The 13530-nt window shown below is 41.9% G+C and overlaps 1 protein-coding gene across 1 annotated transcript; it reads right to left on the reverse strand.

Annotated features, from left to right (window-relative positions):
- Nucleotides 1–1434: 1434 nt before the first annotated feature.
- Nucleotides 1435–8725, reverse strand: LOC146573620 (E3 SUMO-protein ligase ZBED1-like). Its single transcript, XM_085275452.1, has 5 exons — nucleotides 8585–8725; nucleotides 8431–8485; nucleotides 7033–8283; nucleotides 6581–6735; nucleotides 1435–1461 (listed from the first exon to the last, which is right to left on the reverse strand). Exons 3-5 carry the CDS (start codon nucleotides 8276–8278, stop codon nucleotides 1435–1437), a joined length of 1428 nt encoding a protein of 475 aa, XP_085131578.1. The 5' UTR covers nucleotides 8279–8283; nucleotides 8431–8485; nucleotides 8585–8725.
- Between the last annotated feature and the right edge of the window lie 4805 nt (nucleotides 8726–13530).

Raw genomic sequence — 13530 nt, forward strand, 5'->3', positions numbered from 1 at the left:
GTTTACCCTATCCTGTCTCAATTAATAAACTTTTAAGAATTTTACTTTAGCTTAGCTGTACTAAGCTGCCTTTGGCTAACATACAGTTGAACCTTACAGCGTGTGAACACAACTAAAACTCAGTGGCAAAGGTGAACATCAGATTTGCAGACAGTGAACTGATGTTAACTGCTGCTAATCACTGAACATTGTGGCCATTCCTGGAACTAAAAATCTATTCTTCCTGCAGTGTTAAGCAGATGGCTGAACACTATTTTAAAGATCTGATGCAGAGTTGAGTCGCTGACTAGAATCCTGGAGGCAGAGAAGGAATCCCAACCATAACATTTCCACCACCGTACTTCACCAAACATTTGTAACTATGAATGTTATCCTAGAAATGAACTGTTGGTTTGCTCTAAGCTTGTCTAGTATTACTGGCCAAACAACTCTATCTTTGATTTGTCTGTTCAGAGCACACAGTTCCAATACTCTGCTTCTGCCTCTGTGTTCATCAGTGCACTTTTACTCTGTTCTTTTTGGACAGCAAGTACTTTTTCCTGGCACAACTCCAATGTAGCTCTGTAAATACATTACTGTAAATACATTACTGTATTTACAGTAATGTATTTACAGTAATGTATTATGTATTTATCCCTAACTCAAGCAACAGTTACCTACAGACTCTAGGACGGCATTTTGGGGTCTTCGAGACTTCTACTACTTCCATTGGGATTATAGCAAACTACTGTGGATGAGGATGGAGAAACATTAATTTCATGGTTCGGGGCAAAAGGTCGAGCACTGTTACTTTTAAAGAGGTCAGCTGAAATTTTATCAAACGCAGGTGAGATGTAACTTGGATGTACTGTACCTGCTCTGAACAATTTGATCACCCTCCCACTACATAAACAGCACATTTTTAACCGTGTTAAACACAAAGCCACAATCAGCCAAGCACAACAAGAGGAAATTAAAATTGTATTATGGAAATAAAAGCTTTTTTTCTTGCCTGAGTTTTTATCTTTCCCTCAGCATCTACTCTCCAAAGTTCTCTTTAGACAAGTAGGAATACATGACTTGCTCTCAAAAAGACTTGCGATATACTCTAGCATTACCATTAAGCATTATCTTGTAATTTTCTTGGTGTAAACATAAACTCTACAACCCCTCTTTTGGGGAATTTTCAAACAAGCGTCTCTTTGATGTGAATGTAAGGTTCAAGTCAGTAAGGACAAAAGTGAGCTTCTGGAATCTAAATTGAAGTTATGGTCTCTCACAGACAGCCAGCTCAAGTCTTCCTTCTCTGCACTGATTCTTCAGAAAGAAGGGTAAAGCTTACAACACATTCATGAAAATTCAGATTGAAAATTAATGTTGAACTTCTGATACTTGATAAAAAAAAAGAATGGGCTTTGTGCTAAAATCACAAGCATGAGCAAAAATAAGCAATTCTCACTTGCTGTATTTGAGTTTCTCAAGCTGGAATGTGGAAGCACACAAAGGGCTTTTTCAGCACAAGAGCATTCCTGGCCATATTCATATACAAAACACTGAGATTTGTTATAGATGTTTATAACATTTATAACATGTATATAACATGTAGCACAGCAGAAGATGGACACCTTAAAATTCAACATGTGTGAAATCAAAATATACTGTTCTTGTAATTCCTGACACCAGAAGGTTTACTCTAGGATTAAAGTAACCTTTGGGGCACATGAAGTTGATGAGGCTGTGTAGCATAGTGCAAAATGTGGTCACCATTTCTTCCATGCTGCATGTTGCAACAGTACATGTCATTCCTTACAGGGAGAGACAATTGTAAGTATTATGGTTATTTGAGACAATACAGTGTCGTAAAGTGCCTTGAAGGTAAAACTGTGTATGTATGTATTGATGGTAAGTCCAGGGTTAGTGACCATCAGTATTCAGAATCTTTTCAGGAGCATTAAGCTGTGTGAGTTTGGTCACTGAAGAGGGACTCTGAGTACAGCCGCTGCTCGTCCACATCAAAAGAAGCCAGTTGAGGTGTTTTGGGCATATCACACCGGGAGGCCCCAAGCAAGGCGCAGGACTCTCTGATTATATCTTTCAGCTGGTTTGGGAATGACTCAGTCTCCCTTCAGATGAGCAGGAAGAGACGGCCATGGTCAGAGATGATCCCGATGAGGGAATCTGGGCTTCTGTGCTTAGACCTCCCGAACCCAGATAAGCGCCAGAAGATGGATGGATGAGTTTGGCAACAGATTATCAAGCATAAAAAAATATAGATTTTCTGCATTTTTACCAATCAAATGCAAATTCCACTGCAACATACAGTTTGTGCTGCGGTACAGTATTTTTACAGCTGGGGTTCATTTGGTTGTGTTCAGCTCCACAGGGTGCATATATAACACATTCCTTCAGCAGAGAATCTATATGGCACATACCGGAAACTGTAAAAGAATTAGTGAAAAATGTGGCTTTTCCATCGTAAAACTCTGAACATAGCTCCAGCTGATCCAATCAAGCAGAAAGCCTCACCATCTTAATGAGTGAGGCTTGCAGAGCCTTCTGTTGCTATGTAACACAGCACACAGTGCCAAATGTGCTACCTGTTAAAACTTGCACACAACAGAGTAGCCTACAAGATGAGTACAACATTAGTTCACTTCTTTATGTTCATCCCTGGTACATTCCATGGACACTGCAGTCTTCAAAATACTTCCACATCATCTTATTGTCATGGTCCTGGGTCATGTGACCCAGCGTTCTGAGCAGAGAAGGGCAGTAACGCGTACTGTAATCGTTACTGTAATCTGATTACTTTTTTCAAGTAACGAGTAAAGTATTGCAAAAACGGTAATTAGATTACCGTTACTTTCCCGTAGGAACGCTGCGTTACTGCGTTACTAAAACCGTGATTTTTTGCAAGAATGTCTCATGACAGTGACGTAAGCGAGTGCGACGTTCGTGACAACAGCTGTGTGCAGATCAACAATGGATCATATATCGAGTGCGGGAGAGAGTATGAGCGTGCAGCGTTTAAAGCGTGGAAGTACTGACCTTACTTTGAGTTTGATTCCATAAAAAGTGACAAAAACATTAGTGTCCGTTGTGGGTGGGAAGAAAACTTCTTTTTACAGCAAAAAAACCCCCTAAACTTCCAAGCAAGCACAGAGTGCGCTATGACGTAATGGGAAACTCACAGAGCAACTCGCGGATTCTTCAACTGACCGCGGCACACCTGCACCAGGGTAAACCTCCGCCTATGCCACTCCTGCTGTACAGGTGAAAATAGAGCAACAGGACCGCTGAGTCTTTGATTTTATTTATTTTCTGCTGTGTTTTACTTGCATCTATTTGAAAGAGTGAGGGTAAACACATAAAACATATATATATTTTATGTGCTGGAATGTGCAGAAAATAAGTTTAAATGTTAAACAAATTTCTTCCAGTCAGAGAATGTTGCATATAATTAAATTTTTGCTTGATGCATAAAGTTAAAAGGTTAAAACTAATAAAACAAGTTTTAAAAAGAGACTTTTCCATTTGATTACATTTTGTATGATGGATTATGCAGAAAAAGTAGAATTGGGCTGAAAGATCTATCACTTTATCACCTCTTCAGGTTGTAAATCGTGTTTTTAAAAAGTAACTAAGTAACTAAGTAACTAAGTAATTAATTACTTTTGAAAATAAGTAATCAGTAAAGTAACGGGATTACTTTTTGGGGGGAGTAATCGGTAATTAGTTACTGATTACTTTTTTCAAGTAACTTGACCAACACTGGTTCTGAGTTTCTTGATGTTTTGTTATTTGAGTCTAGTTCCATTTCAGTTTATCTAGTTACATTCTGTCATGCCTAGGTTACAGTTTTAGTTCATGATTTATCAAGCTTCCCTTTTGTCTCATCCCTGTGTTAAGTTTCCGGCTCATCATGTTAAGTCTACGTGTGTTTATCTGTCATGTTTCATGTCCAAGTTTTCTTTGTTTGTCAAGTTCGAGTCATGTCTGTGTCTTGTTATGTTTCCTGTTTTATTTTGAAAGAGTCTTGTGTTATTCGTTCATCGTGTTTCACTTCCCCTGTAGCATCATTAGGTTCATGTGTATCAGCTGTTTCCTCGTGTTTTTTCACTCCCCCTACTCACCCTTGTGTGTATTTAGTCACTGTGGTTCTGTTCAATTATTGTCAGGTCGTCCGTTATCCTCACAGATTTCACAGGTTTACCTCATTGTTTCACTGTGCTTCATATTACTCTTAGTTTACTCCGTGTTCATAGTTTTTCATAGTTTTTTCACTCAGTGTCAAAGTCTTTAGGTTAACACTAGTGATGGCCAAATGAAGCTTTCCGAAGCACTGAAACTTGTATCGAAAAATGGTTCATTACTCAAAGCTTTTCAACACAGTCCTCTCCGGTGACATCTGGTGGCGAATATTTTGAAGAGCAGCTTGAATCTGCAAAATAAAACGGACTGCTCAATCATCGCTGCTCACTCAAGAGTGGAGTTCTCTCTGATATTGGGCCACCGTTCCGTTGCTTTGAACATGTAATTGGTTTTGTTGTCTCGATTCGGGGGCTGAAAAAATGTAATGCGTATTTGCGTAATACATGTTGATCAATAAACTTTCCCTATTTAAACATGCACTATGGTGTGGCCTTTCTTTGCTCATAACTCCTTGATGTTGGTAAATACAATAAGTGAGCAATATATATAATATACATATGATAATGCACAGCACATTATGGAGTATGCCCCTGCTGTGGAGTCCTTCCACCATCTACTTGTCATTCAATCACTGGACAGCTGGACAGGTTCATACAAAATATTAGATGAGGCCAATTGTCCTATACATATTTTTGACCTAGGGGTGGGATTGATTGTGAACTGGAAAGGGAAAATGCTTAGGGGGCTGAGTACGGCTGCATCGTCACTGATTTGTAGAATCATTTTGATTCGATACAGGATCCGATTCAATTTGATTGGAATCTGGAAAGTTTTGCCTCAGTCAGAAATATTACAATTCTGATCATTTAACAGTATATATCCATAATTTTGTATCTATTAAAAGAAAGCTGACACATGTGAGACTTAATTAGAGATGTAAACAGAGAGTTATGAAACCTGCAGCTGCAGAAGCCAGCGGAAAAAAAAGAGGCAAACACAGCGCGGACCCGACGACACATCAAAATCTGACTCTGACGCGTCGGGTCCGCGCTCTGTGTTTACGTTTGTATGCAGAATCCGTAAACCTGCTCCCAGTTACTGTTTTAGCTGTATGGTGTTTGACGACATGTTGTGAGGTTTAACCTGAGATGCTGGCGTTTCAGGCATAATAACGTTAATTCACAAGTCGACACAGGATTGTAATGAATCAATATCACTTTATTCAATTTAGCATGGATTGTAATCAGAAAAGCGATAATCAAAACCCACCCCTAATCAAGAACTTGCAAAGTAAAAACATGCTCTATGTCAGGTAGCCCTTTTGTTAGTTACATTTAAAAAGAGGATTAGTGTTACTGTGCGCTGGCTGAGTCTGTTCCTTTTCTTAGAAATAGTTTCTCCTGCCCTGGAGAAAATCCACTTGCATGGAACAGAAGAGGCTGTGGAGTGCAGGAACCACACTGCAAGCTGGTAGATATGCAGGTATTCCTGGGTCCTGCAGACTATCACCTAAAAACAATAAACAAAATGATTGTCTAAACTGTAGCAATGTCATGTACGTATAGTGTCAAATACATTGTTGTAGTCTTCATCAGCTTTAATTCACATAGAAGTGTTCCTAAAGTCATATGCTGTAATGGCATTTCCATTATGAAAACATGATTTTGGACATGTCAGGTTTTTCACTTCGGCAGATAAAATGAATTGAGCAAAATCAACTCAAAATCCCGCGAATGATTCACCTGCCTGTAAACCACTGAAACACTTGTGTTCGGAATGAAGCTTCGGACGTCACCGATCACGTGACTCTGGCCAAACGACACAGTGCTTCTGCAGTGTGTTGTTTTTTGGGTACACACCGGAGCGCCAGCTTCAAGCGGGCCATCATTAGTCTAATGGGTAGATGTAATCAATAAACCGTTCTTATGTAAACATGCATCATGGTGTGGTATTTCTTTGCCTGTCACTTCTTTATGTTGGTAAATAAAATACATGCAAAATACATATAATAACATACAACACAGTATGGCGCATGCCTCTGCTGTGAGGTCCTGCCTCCAGGTACTTAGCAATTAACCACTGGACACCTGGACAAATCTGTTTATAGATCATATGATATTTGCTACATCTCTGATATATTTTGAAACTGGGGAAAGAACTGATTGTGAACTGGGTGGGGGGAATCCTTGCGAACATGTGAAATACAAAAATTCAGATTCAAATTCAAATTTTATTTGTCACATACAAATAATCATATAACATGATGCATTCAAGGTTATCCTGTGTGGCTTCTATTCAAGAAAAGAATTTGTTCCACTGTGCGAGGACTGAGTCTGTTCCTTTTCTTGGATATGATTTCCCCTGCCTTAGAGAAGATCCTCTCACATGGAACGGATGATGCTGGGGTGCACATAAACTGCAAAGCAAGTTTATGAAGATGGGGGTATACATTCTTCCTGGTTGCCCAGAAGTGGAGCAGATCCTCTGTCCGGGGAATCAAAGGATCTGCCATGTACCTCTGTACTTCCACTGTGGCATCTGCTGTGGCATTCCTCACCTGCCTCTCCACCATATGGCTGTCCAGCAAATCCCACAGCCCACCACCTGAAAGACTAATGGAATTAAATAGCTGCACATTCTGTAGACTGACATTTCCAGATGTATTTTAAAATGACATCACATGTGAATATTCAACTGTAAGTGTTACTAAAGATATCTAATGAAATTTATATTTCGACAAGCAGATTGTCGTTTTGTTAAGAAACGTCTAATAGTCACATATTTCCAATAACGGAATTGAAACTTTGGGATATTAAAGCATATTCTTACTATTGAGACATGTTTAGAATATGCTGGAACCCTGTCATTGTGTTACGGACTTCAGGTCAACAAAAGCCATACCTGACTGAGTTGCAGAACTGGTTGCTGGCTCTGGCTGTGACGAGGTAGATGGGATAGGAGGGACGGGCATGATCTGGTCTTTTTCATTTTCAATGATGGTGGCACATTCTGCAGTCAGACGTCTCACTGCAGCTTGAGCATTGGTCTGACTGCAAAACCCCACAGCCTTGAATCTTGGATCAAGCAGGGTAGCAATGGTCATGACACTCATTGTTTCCAAGTGAGACGAACATTCACCCAGCATTCTTGTGAGGTTCATGCACAGCTGGCGGGCTTTGTCATCCAGAACTTGAGGTTGTTTTTTAGCAATTGCATACCGCAGCATGCAGACAAGTGGAATGACTTTGGACCCAGATACTGTCTGCTCTCCAGAAAGTTCAGCAGTGGCTGTGTAAAAAGGAGAAAGCACCTCCAGGCACTCTTTAACTGAGTGGTACTCCTCAGCAGTGACAGGTGTGAGATCTGTTCTCATTGAGACAAGGGCAGCACTAACTGGCTCTCTCTCCTCATACAGACGCTGCAGCATGGTGTATGTGCTGTTCCACCTGGTATCAACCTCCTGAAGGAGCTTTAGATGTGATCTGCCCATCTGCTGCTGTATTTGGCAGAGCTTCTCCTTTGCTGTTGTGCTAGATCGGAAATAGCTTACCAATTTACGTGCCTTACCTCTGATCTCCTCAAGCCCAGGCGTGTTGTCAATTGATTTTCTCACAATGAGGTTCAGAGTATGTGCAATGCACTTTGTGTGGCGCACTTTCAATATTTTAGATGAGGCAATCATGTTTGGTGCTGCATCAGTGACGAGGCATCTGACTTTATTTTGGATGCCCCACTCCTCCATCAAAACCTTTTTCACCTCAGCAATATTTTCTGCTGTATGTGCCTTTGGGAAATGTCCCACTCCTAGCAACACTGTGGACAGTGTATTTTGTTCATTGACAAAATGACATGTCACAGCCAAGTAGGCATCCATATGAATGGATGTCCACATGTCACTGGTGAGACTGACAGCTGTAGCCTTCTCCACTTCTCTCTTTGCTCTCTCCTTTTCCTCCTTGAACTTTTCCGCCACCATTTCCTTTAGAGCCTTTCTGGTGGGGATTGTGTAGGTTGGGTCCAAGACACCAACAAACTGTCTGAAACCAGCATCGTCAACAATGGAAAAGGGCTGCGAGTCCTTCACGATCATGTTCACCAAAGCAGCATCGACCACCTGCTGTCTGGTCTGAGTGGGATTTGTGTGCATGATCCCTTCAATACACAAAAACATTTGAATGTGAGGATGGAAATAGGCTTAACTGTGTTGTATAAGTTGATTAGTCTTTAATGCCAGTATTCACAGGTAGTTCAATGGTTATTATGTGTTGTGGGATAAAGTAAATGGGCCTCCCATCTTACCAATAGCCTGCGGACATTACATAGGAAGCGGAAGAACCACCAACCAGTGCATCCTCTCACCCAGAAAGTGAAGTCAAACGCAATTAGTGACATTTTGTGCTAGTGATGTGAGACATGAATGAATGAATGACTGAATAATGGTTGATGTCCATACCATGAATGCTTGGATTCACTGTCATTGTACTCGTAGATGAGACCGCATTGTGCTTAGCACGGAGATGCCTCAGCATCGATGAGGTGTTGTTGTTGTAGGCCAGCTGCTGGTCACAGACCAAGCACCGAACCTAAGTAGTACATGGAGTGATCCTAGTGTTATTTATGCACACTACCCCCCCCCCCCCCCCCCACACACACACACACACAGATAGAGCTCTCTCTCTCTCTCTCTCTCTCTATATATATATATATATATATATATATATATATATATAAAAACACCCAGCACGCCCCTGCGGGCGGTTTATCCTTCAAGCTCGGGTCCTCTACCAGAGGCCTGGGAGCTTGAGGGTCCTGCGCAGTATCTTAGCTGTTCCCAGGACTGCGCTCTTCTGGACAGAGATCTCCGATGTTGTTCCCGGGATCTGCTGGAGCCACTCGCCTAGCTTGGGAGTCACCGCACCTAGTGCTCCGATTACCACGGGGACCACCGTTACCTTCACCCTCCACATCCTCTCGAGCTCTTCTCTGAGCCCTTGGTATTTCTCCAGCTTCTCGTGTTCCTTCTTCCTGATATTGCTGTCATTCGGAACCGCTACATCGATCACTACGGCCGTCTTCTTCTGTTTGTCTACCACCACTATGTCCGGTTGGTTAGCCACCACCATTTTGTCCGTCTGTATCTGGAAGTCCCACAGGATCTTAGCTCGGTCATTCTCCACCACCCTTGGGGGCATCTCCCATTTTGACCTCGGGACTTCTAGGTTATACTCGGCACAGATGTTCCTGTACACTATGCCGGCCACTTGGTTATGGCGTTCCATGTATGCCTTGCCTGCTAGCATCTTGCACCCTGCTGTTATGTGCTGGATTGTCTCTGGGGCATCTTTACACAGCCTGCACCTGGGGTCTTGCCTGGTGTGATAGACCCCAGCCTCTATGGATCTTGTACTCAGAGCTTGTTCTTGTGCTGCCATGATTAGTGCCTCTGTGCTGTCTTTCAGTCCAGCTTTGTCCAGCCACTGGTAGGATTTCTGGATATCAGCCACCTCCTCTATCTGCCGGTGGTACATACCGTGCAGGGGCCTGTCCTTCCATGATGGTTCCTCGTCTCCCTCCTCTTTCTTGGGTTTCTGCTGCCTGAGGTATTCACTGAGCACTCGGTCAGTTGGGGCCATCTTCCCAATGTATTTTTGGATGTTCCTTGTCTCATCCTGGACTGTGGTGCTGACACTCACCAGTCCCCGGCCCCCTTCCTTCCGCTTAGCGTACAGCCTCAGGGTGCTGGACTTGGGGTGAAACCCTCCATGCATGGTAAGGAGCTTTCTTGTCTTTATGTCAGTGGCTTCTATCTCCTCCTTTGGCCAGCTTATTACCCCAGCAGGGTACCTGATCACGGGCAGGGCGTATGTGTTGATGGCCCGGATCTTGTTCTTACCATTCAGCTGACTCCTCAGGACTTGCCTGACCCTCTGCAGGTACTTGGTGGTTGCAGCCTTTCTAGCGGCCTCTTCATGGTTCCCATTTGCCTGCGGGATCCCCAGGTACTTGTAACTGTCCTCTATGTCTGCAATGTTGCCTTCTGGTAGTTCAATCCCCTCAGTTCTGACTACCTTCCCTCTCTTTGTTACCATCCGACTACACTTCTCCAGTCCGAACGACATTCCAATGTCATTGCTGTATAGCCTGGTAGTGTGGATCAGTGAATCGATGTCTCGTTCACTCTTGGCATACAGCTTGATGTCATCCATGTACAGGAGGTGGCTGACAACTGCTCCGTTCCGTAGTCGGTATCCGTAGCCAGTCTTGTTAATGATCTCACTGAGGGGGTTCAGGCCTATGCAGAACAGCAGTGGGGACAGAGCATCTCCTTGGTAGATCCCGCACTTGATGGTAACTTGTGCTATGGGCTTGGAGTTGGCCTCTAGTGTTGTACGCCACATCCCCATTGAGTTCCTGATGAAGGCTCTTAGGGTCCCATTGATCTTGTACAATTCTAGGCATTCCAGTATCCAGCTGTGGGGCATTGAGTCATAGGCCTTCTTGTAATCAATCCAGGCAGTGCACAGGTTGGTCAGTCTGGTCTTGCAGTCTCGGCTGATTGTTCTGTCTACCAGTAGCTGGTGTTTTGCACCTCTGGTATTCTTGCCAATTCCTTTCTGTGTCCCGCTCATGTATTGACCCATGTGCCTGTTCATCTTAGCTGATATGATGCCTGACAGGAGCTTCCATGTAGTACTGAGGCAGGTTATTGGTCGGTAGTTGGAGGGGACCGGTCCCTTCTTGGGGTCCTTGGGGATCAGGACCGTCCGGCCTTCAGTTAGCCATTCCGGGTGTCTCTCGTTAACTAGCAGCTGGTTCATTTGTGCTGCCAGACGCTCGTGGAGTGCAGTCAGCTTCTTCAGCCAGTAGGCGTGAACCATGTCGGGCCCTGGTGCTGTCCAACTCTTCAGCGTAAAAAAAAAATCATTAAAAGCCTGAACTTGCACTATACTCCAAGATCTAAGCCTACGTATCCTTTGTGAGTCTCAGCCTCTCAGCTCCCCTCTTTCACATACATTCATACAAAGCATTCTTGCAGAACACAATGAGGTTTGTGATTTTATAGTTTGATTTGGACAGTTCTTGGAAGCAGTGATACACTGTCCTGTCACATACCTTATTAACTGACAGTGAGTTTTATCGAGGTGGCTATATTTAAGGAAGCATTTGAGTGCTTGGGAGTGATTAGCAGTCTTGCTACATGCTCGCTGTGCCTGATTCGGACTGAATCTGTGTCCTGAAACAACTCAAGTGAACTCAGTATTTAAAAGTTCCTTAATAATTTAATGAAACCACAGCTGTAACAAGCCTTGCATGTATGACAAAAATGGGACTTAAATGTTATCAATGTTATCATTTTATAAGGTCAGCAAAATTACCTATTGTGTGAAAAGGATTGTTGTTAGCAGCCTATGGTTCAGGACATAGAGTGAATTATTTGTCAGTATACTGACAAATTCAAAAGTGTTAAATGTTTTGGTGTTAGTAGTCTTCTTGCAAAAGTAGAGTTAATTTTACTCTAAGTAGAGTCACATTCTTTTAATGTAACTCTGAGGTGTAAAATGATAGTAGTTAAAATCGAGTGTTAAAAATGAGTGTTTCTCTGTCAAATCTGGAGGTGTTACAATGGAAACATTAACTCTTGACCTCTTAACTCTGAACTCTTACAGGGGCTATGACACCAATAGAGTGAATTCACAGACTCCGCCCCCAGCACGGCTCCAATCAAAGTGAAGTGAAGCCGTTTCAGAACATTTTGCTCTACATATTTGAGTTGTTTGCCATGCTTGGTAAGTCATTTTTTCAAAGATTGTTTAAATTATTATTAGCTTTTACTTCTGTGGCTCTTTGGAGTTGAGACAAAGCTGTGTGAAAGGCATTAGCCATGTTGCTCGCTGATAGCATAATATTCTGTTTTAGCTAGCTGAAAGGTATTGTTTGCAGGCAAATACCACACAGTGTCAATAGAAAATTGTACTTAGTAGTCAGTATAATCTTTTAATGATATAAGTTTGCATATGGTAGAATACTGCATGTAATCATTAGTGTTTAGAAGTATATAGTTGGTGGCATATTGAAAGAATGTCTCATCCTAGGGGGTCTGTGACATTCCAGGGTGTTCTGGCGTTCACCCCCACATCCTGGGAGTATGGGAGAGGTCGTACCTTGTTTTATTGTTTTACGGTACGATTAACGTAGCTATGTCAGTTTTAGTCTAAGTGCCTTTTTTACATATAGATGAACTGTTGGATTTTCCAGACCAGCAGGTTAAGGGAAGTCGTTTACGGGGTCACACTCTGACACACACACACACACACACACACACACACACACACACACACCTCCACATTCCAATGTAAGGAACAAACGCTCACTGAAGCATATAAATAAAGACCAGGGCAGTCTCTGTTCTGGAGGCTGCCCTTGCTAGCAAGAAGTTCTGTGTGTTTCTCTTCTCTGATTCTCTACTGAAGAAGGGTTTTAGAATATATCTCTTAACACACAGCCTTGAAAAAAAGCTTGCATGTGAATTTTCAGTCAAACTTTTGGTCAAATACACCTAAAACAATGTCTAGAATGTGAAATGTTGGTATAATGGTGCTACTTGAAGCCTGAAAATGATCTCCTATAAAAAAACGAGCAAACAGCAGTAGCTGACGTCCTGACTGGATTCTACGTTAGCATTTAGATCCCTCCAGAGTTTTGTGCACACGGTTTAGGTAAAAATGAAAAAGGAAAATACTTTACACAAGTAATGGCTCAAATGGCTTTACTGTGCTGCAATTGTTTACTGGATTATTTGTGCCATTAATTAGTGTCAACTAATTTTTATTCGATCTCCACACAGGATATGCTTGTGAAGATGGAATATGGGGGAGAGCAGAAGTGCGTTGAAGTTCCACAAAGGGATGAATGAAGGACATTCATATTGTATTGAAGAAATAAGTGATGAGAATTCTGTTATTTGCATTTACCATGTCAGACCTTTTGATAAACAAAATTCTAATGAAAGTGAGAACATGTACACTGTTACATCTTTCAGAAAATGTCTTGAAATTGTGGTGCACAGTTCAGAATAAATGTTTTTCAAAAACCATTGCATCTTTTTAGTAAATGTTTATTTCCAAAAGAAATTTCTAGAAGTTCAGAACAGGAAAATTCCCGCTTTTTAGAATTAATTAGAAGATAACTCTTACGTAGTTAAACTAAAATACTCTTTGAGAGTTAATATATAAACTCTTAACACCTAGTTAGCATTAGTAAGTGTTAAATTATCAACTCCAGACAGATTTGGTGTTTAACACTGAATCAGAGTTAACGTACCAACTCTCCAAAAAGAGTTAAATTAACACTCTCTGGTGTGGACCCATATAGACACTTTAATAGTGTTGAAATCAAATC

The sequence above is a fragment of the Mchenga conophoros genome, linkage group LG5, assembly GCF_057382185.1.
Source record: "Mchenga conophoros isolate Kocher_MC1m ecotype Shallow Benthic linkage group LG5, M_conophoros_male_GT1.1, whole genome shotgun sequence".
Taxonomy (NCBI): Eukaryota; Metazoa; Chordata; class Actinopteri; order Cichliformes; family Cichlidae; genus Mchenga; species Mchenga conophoros.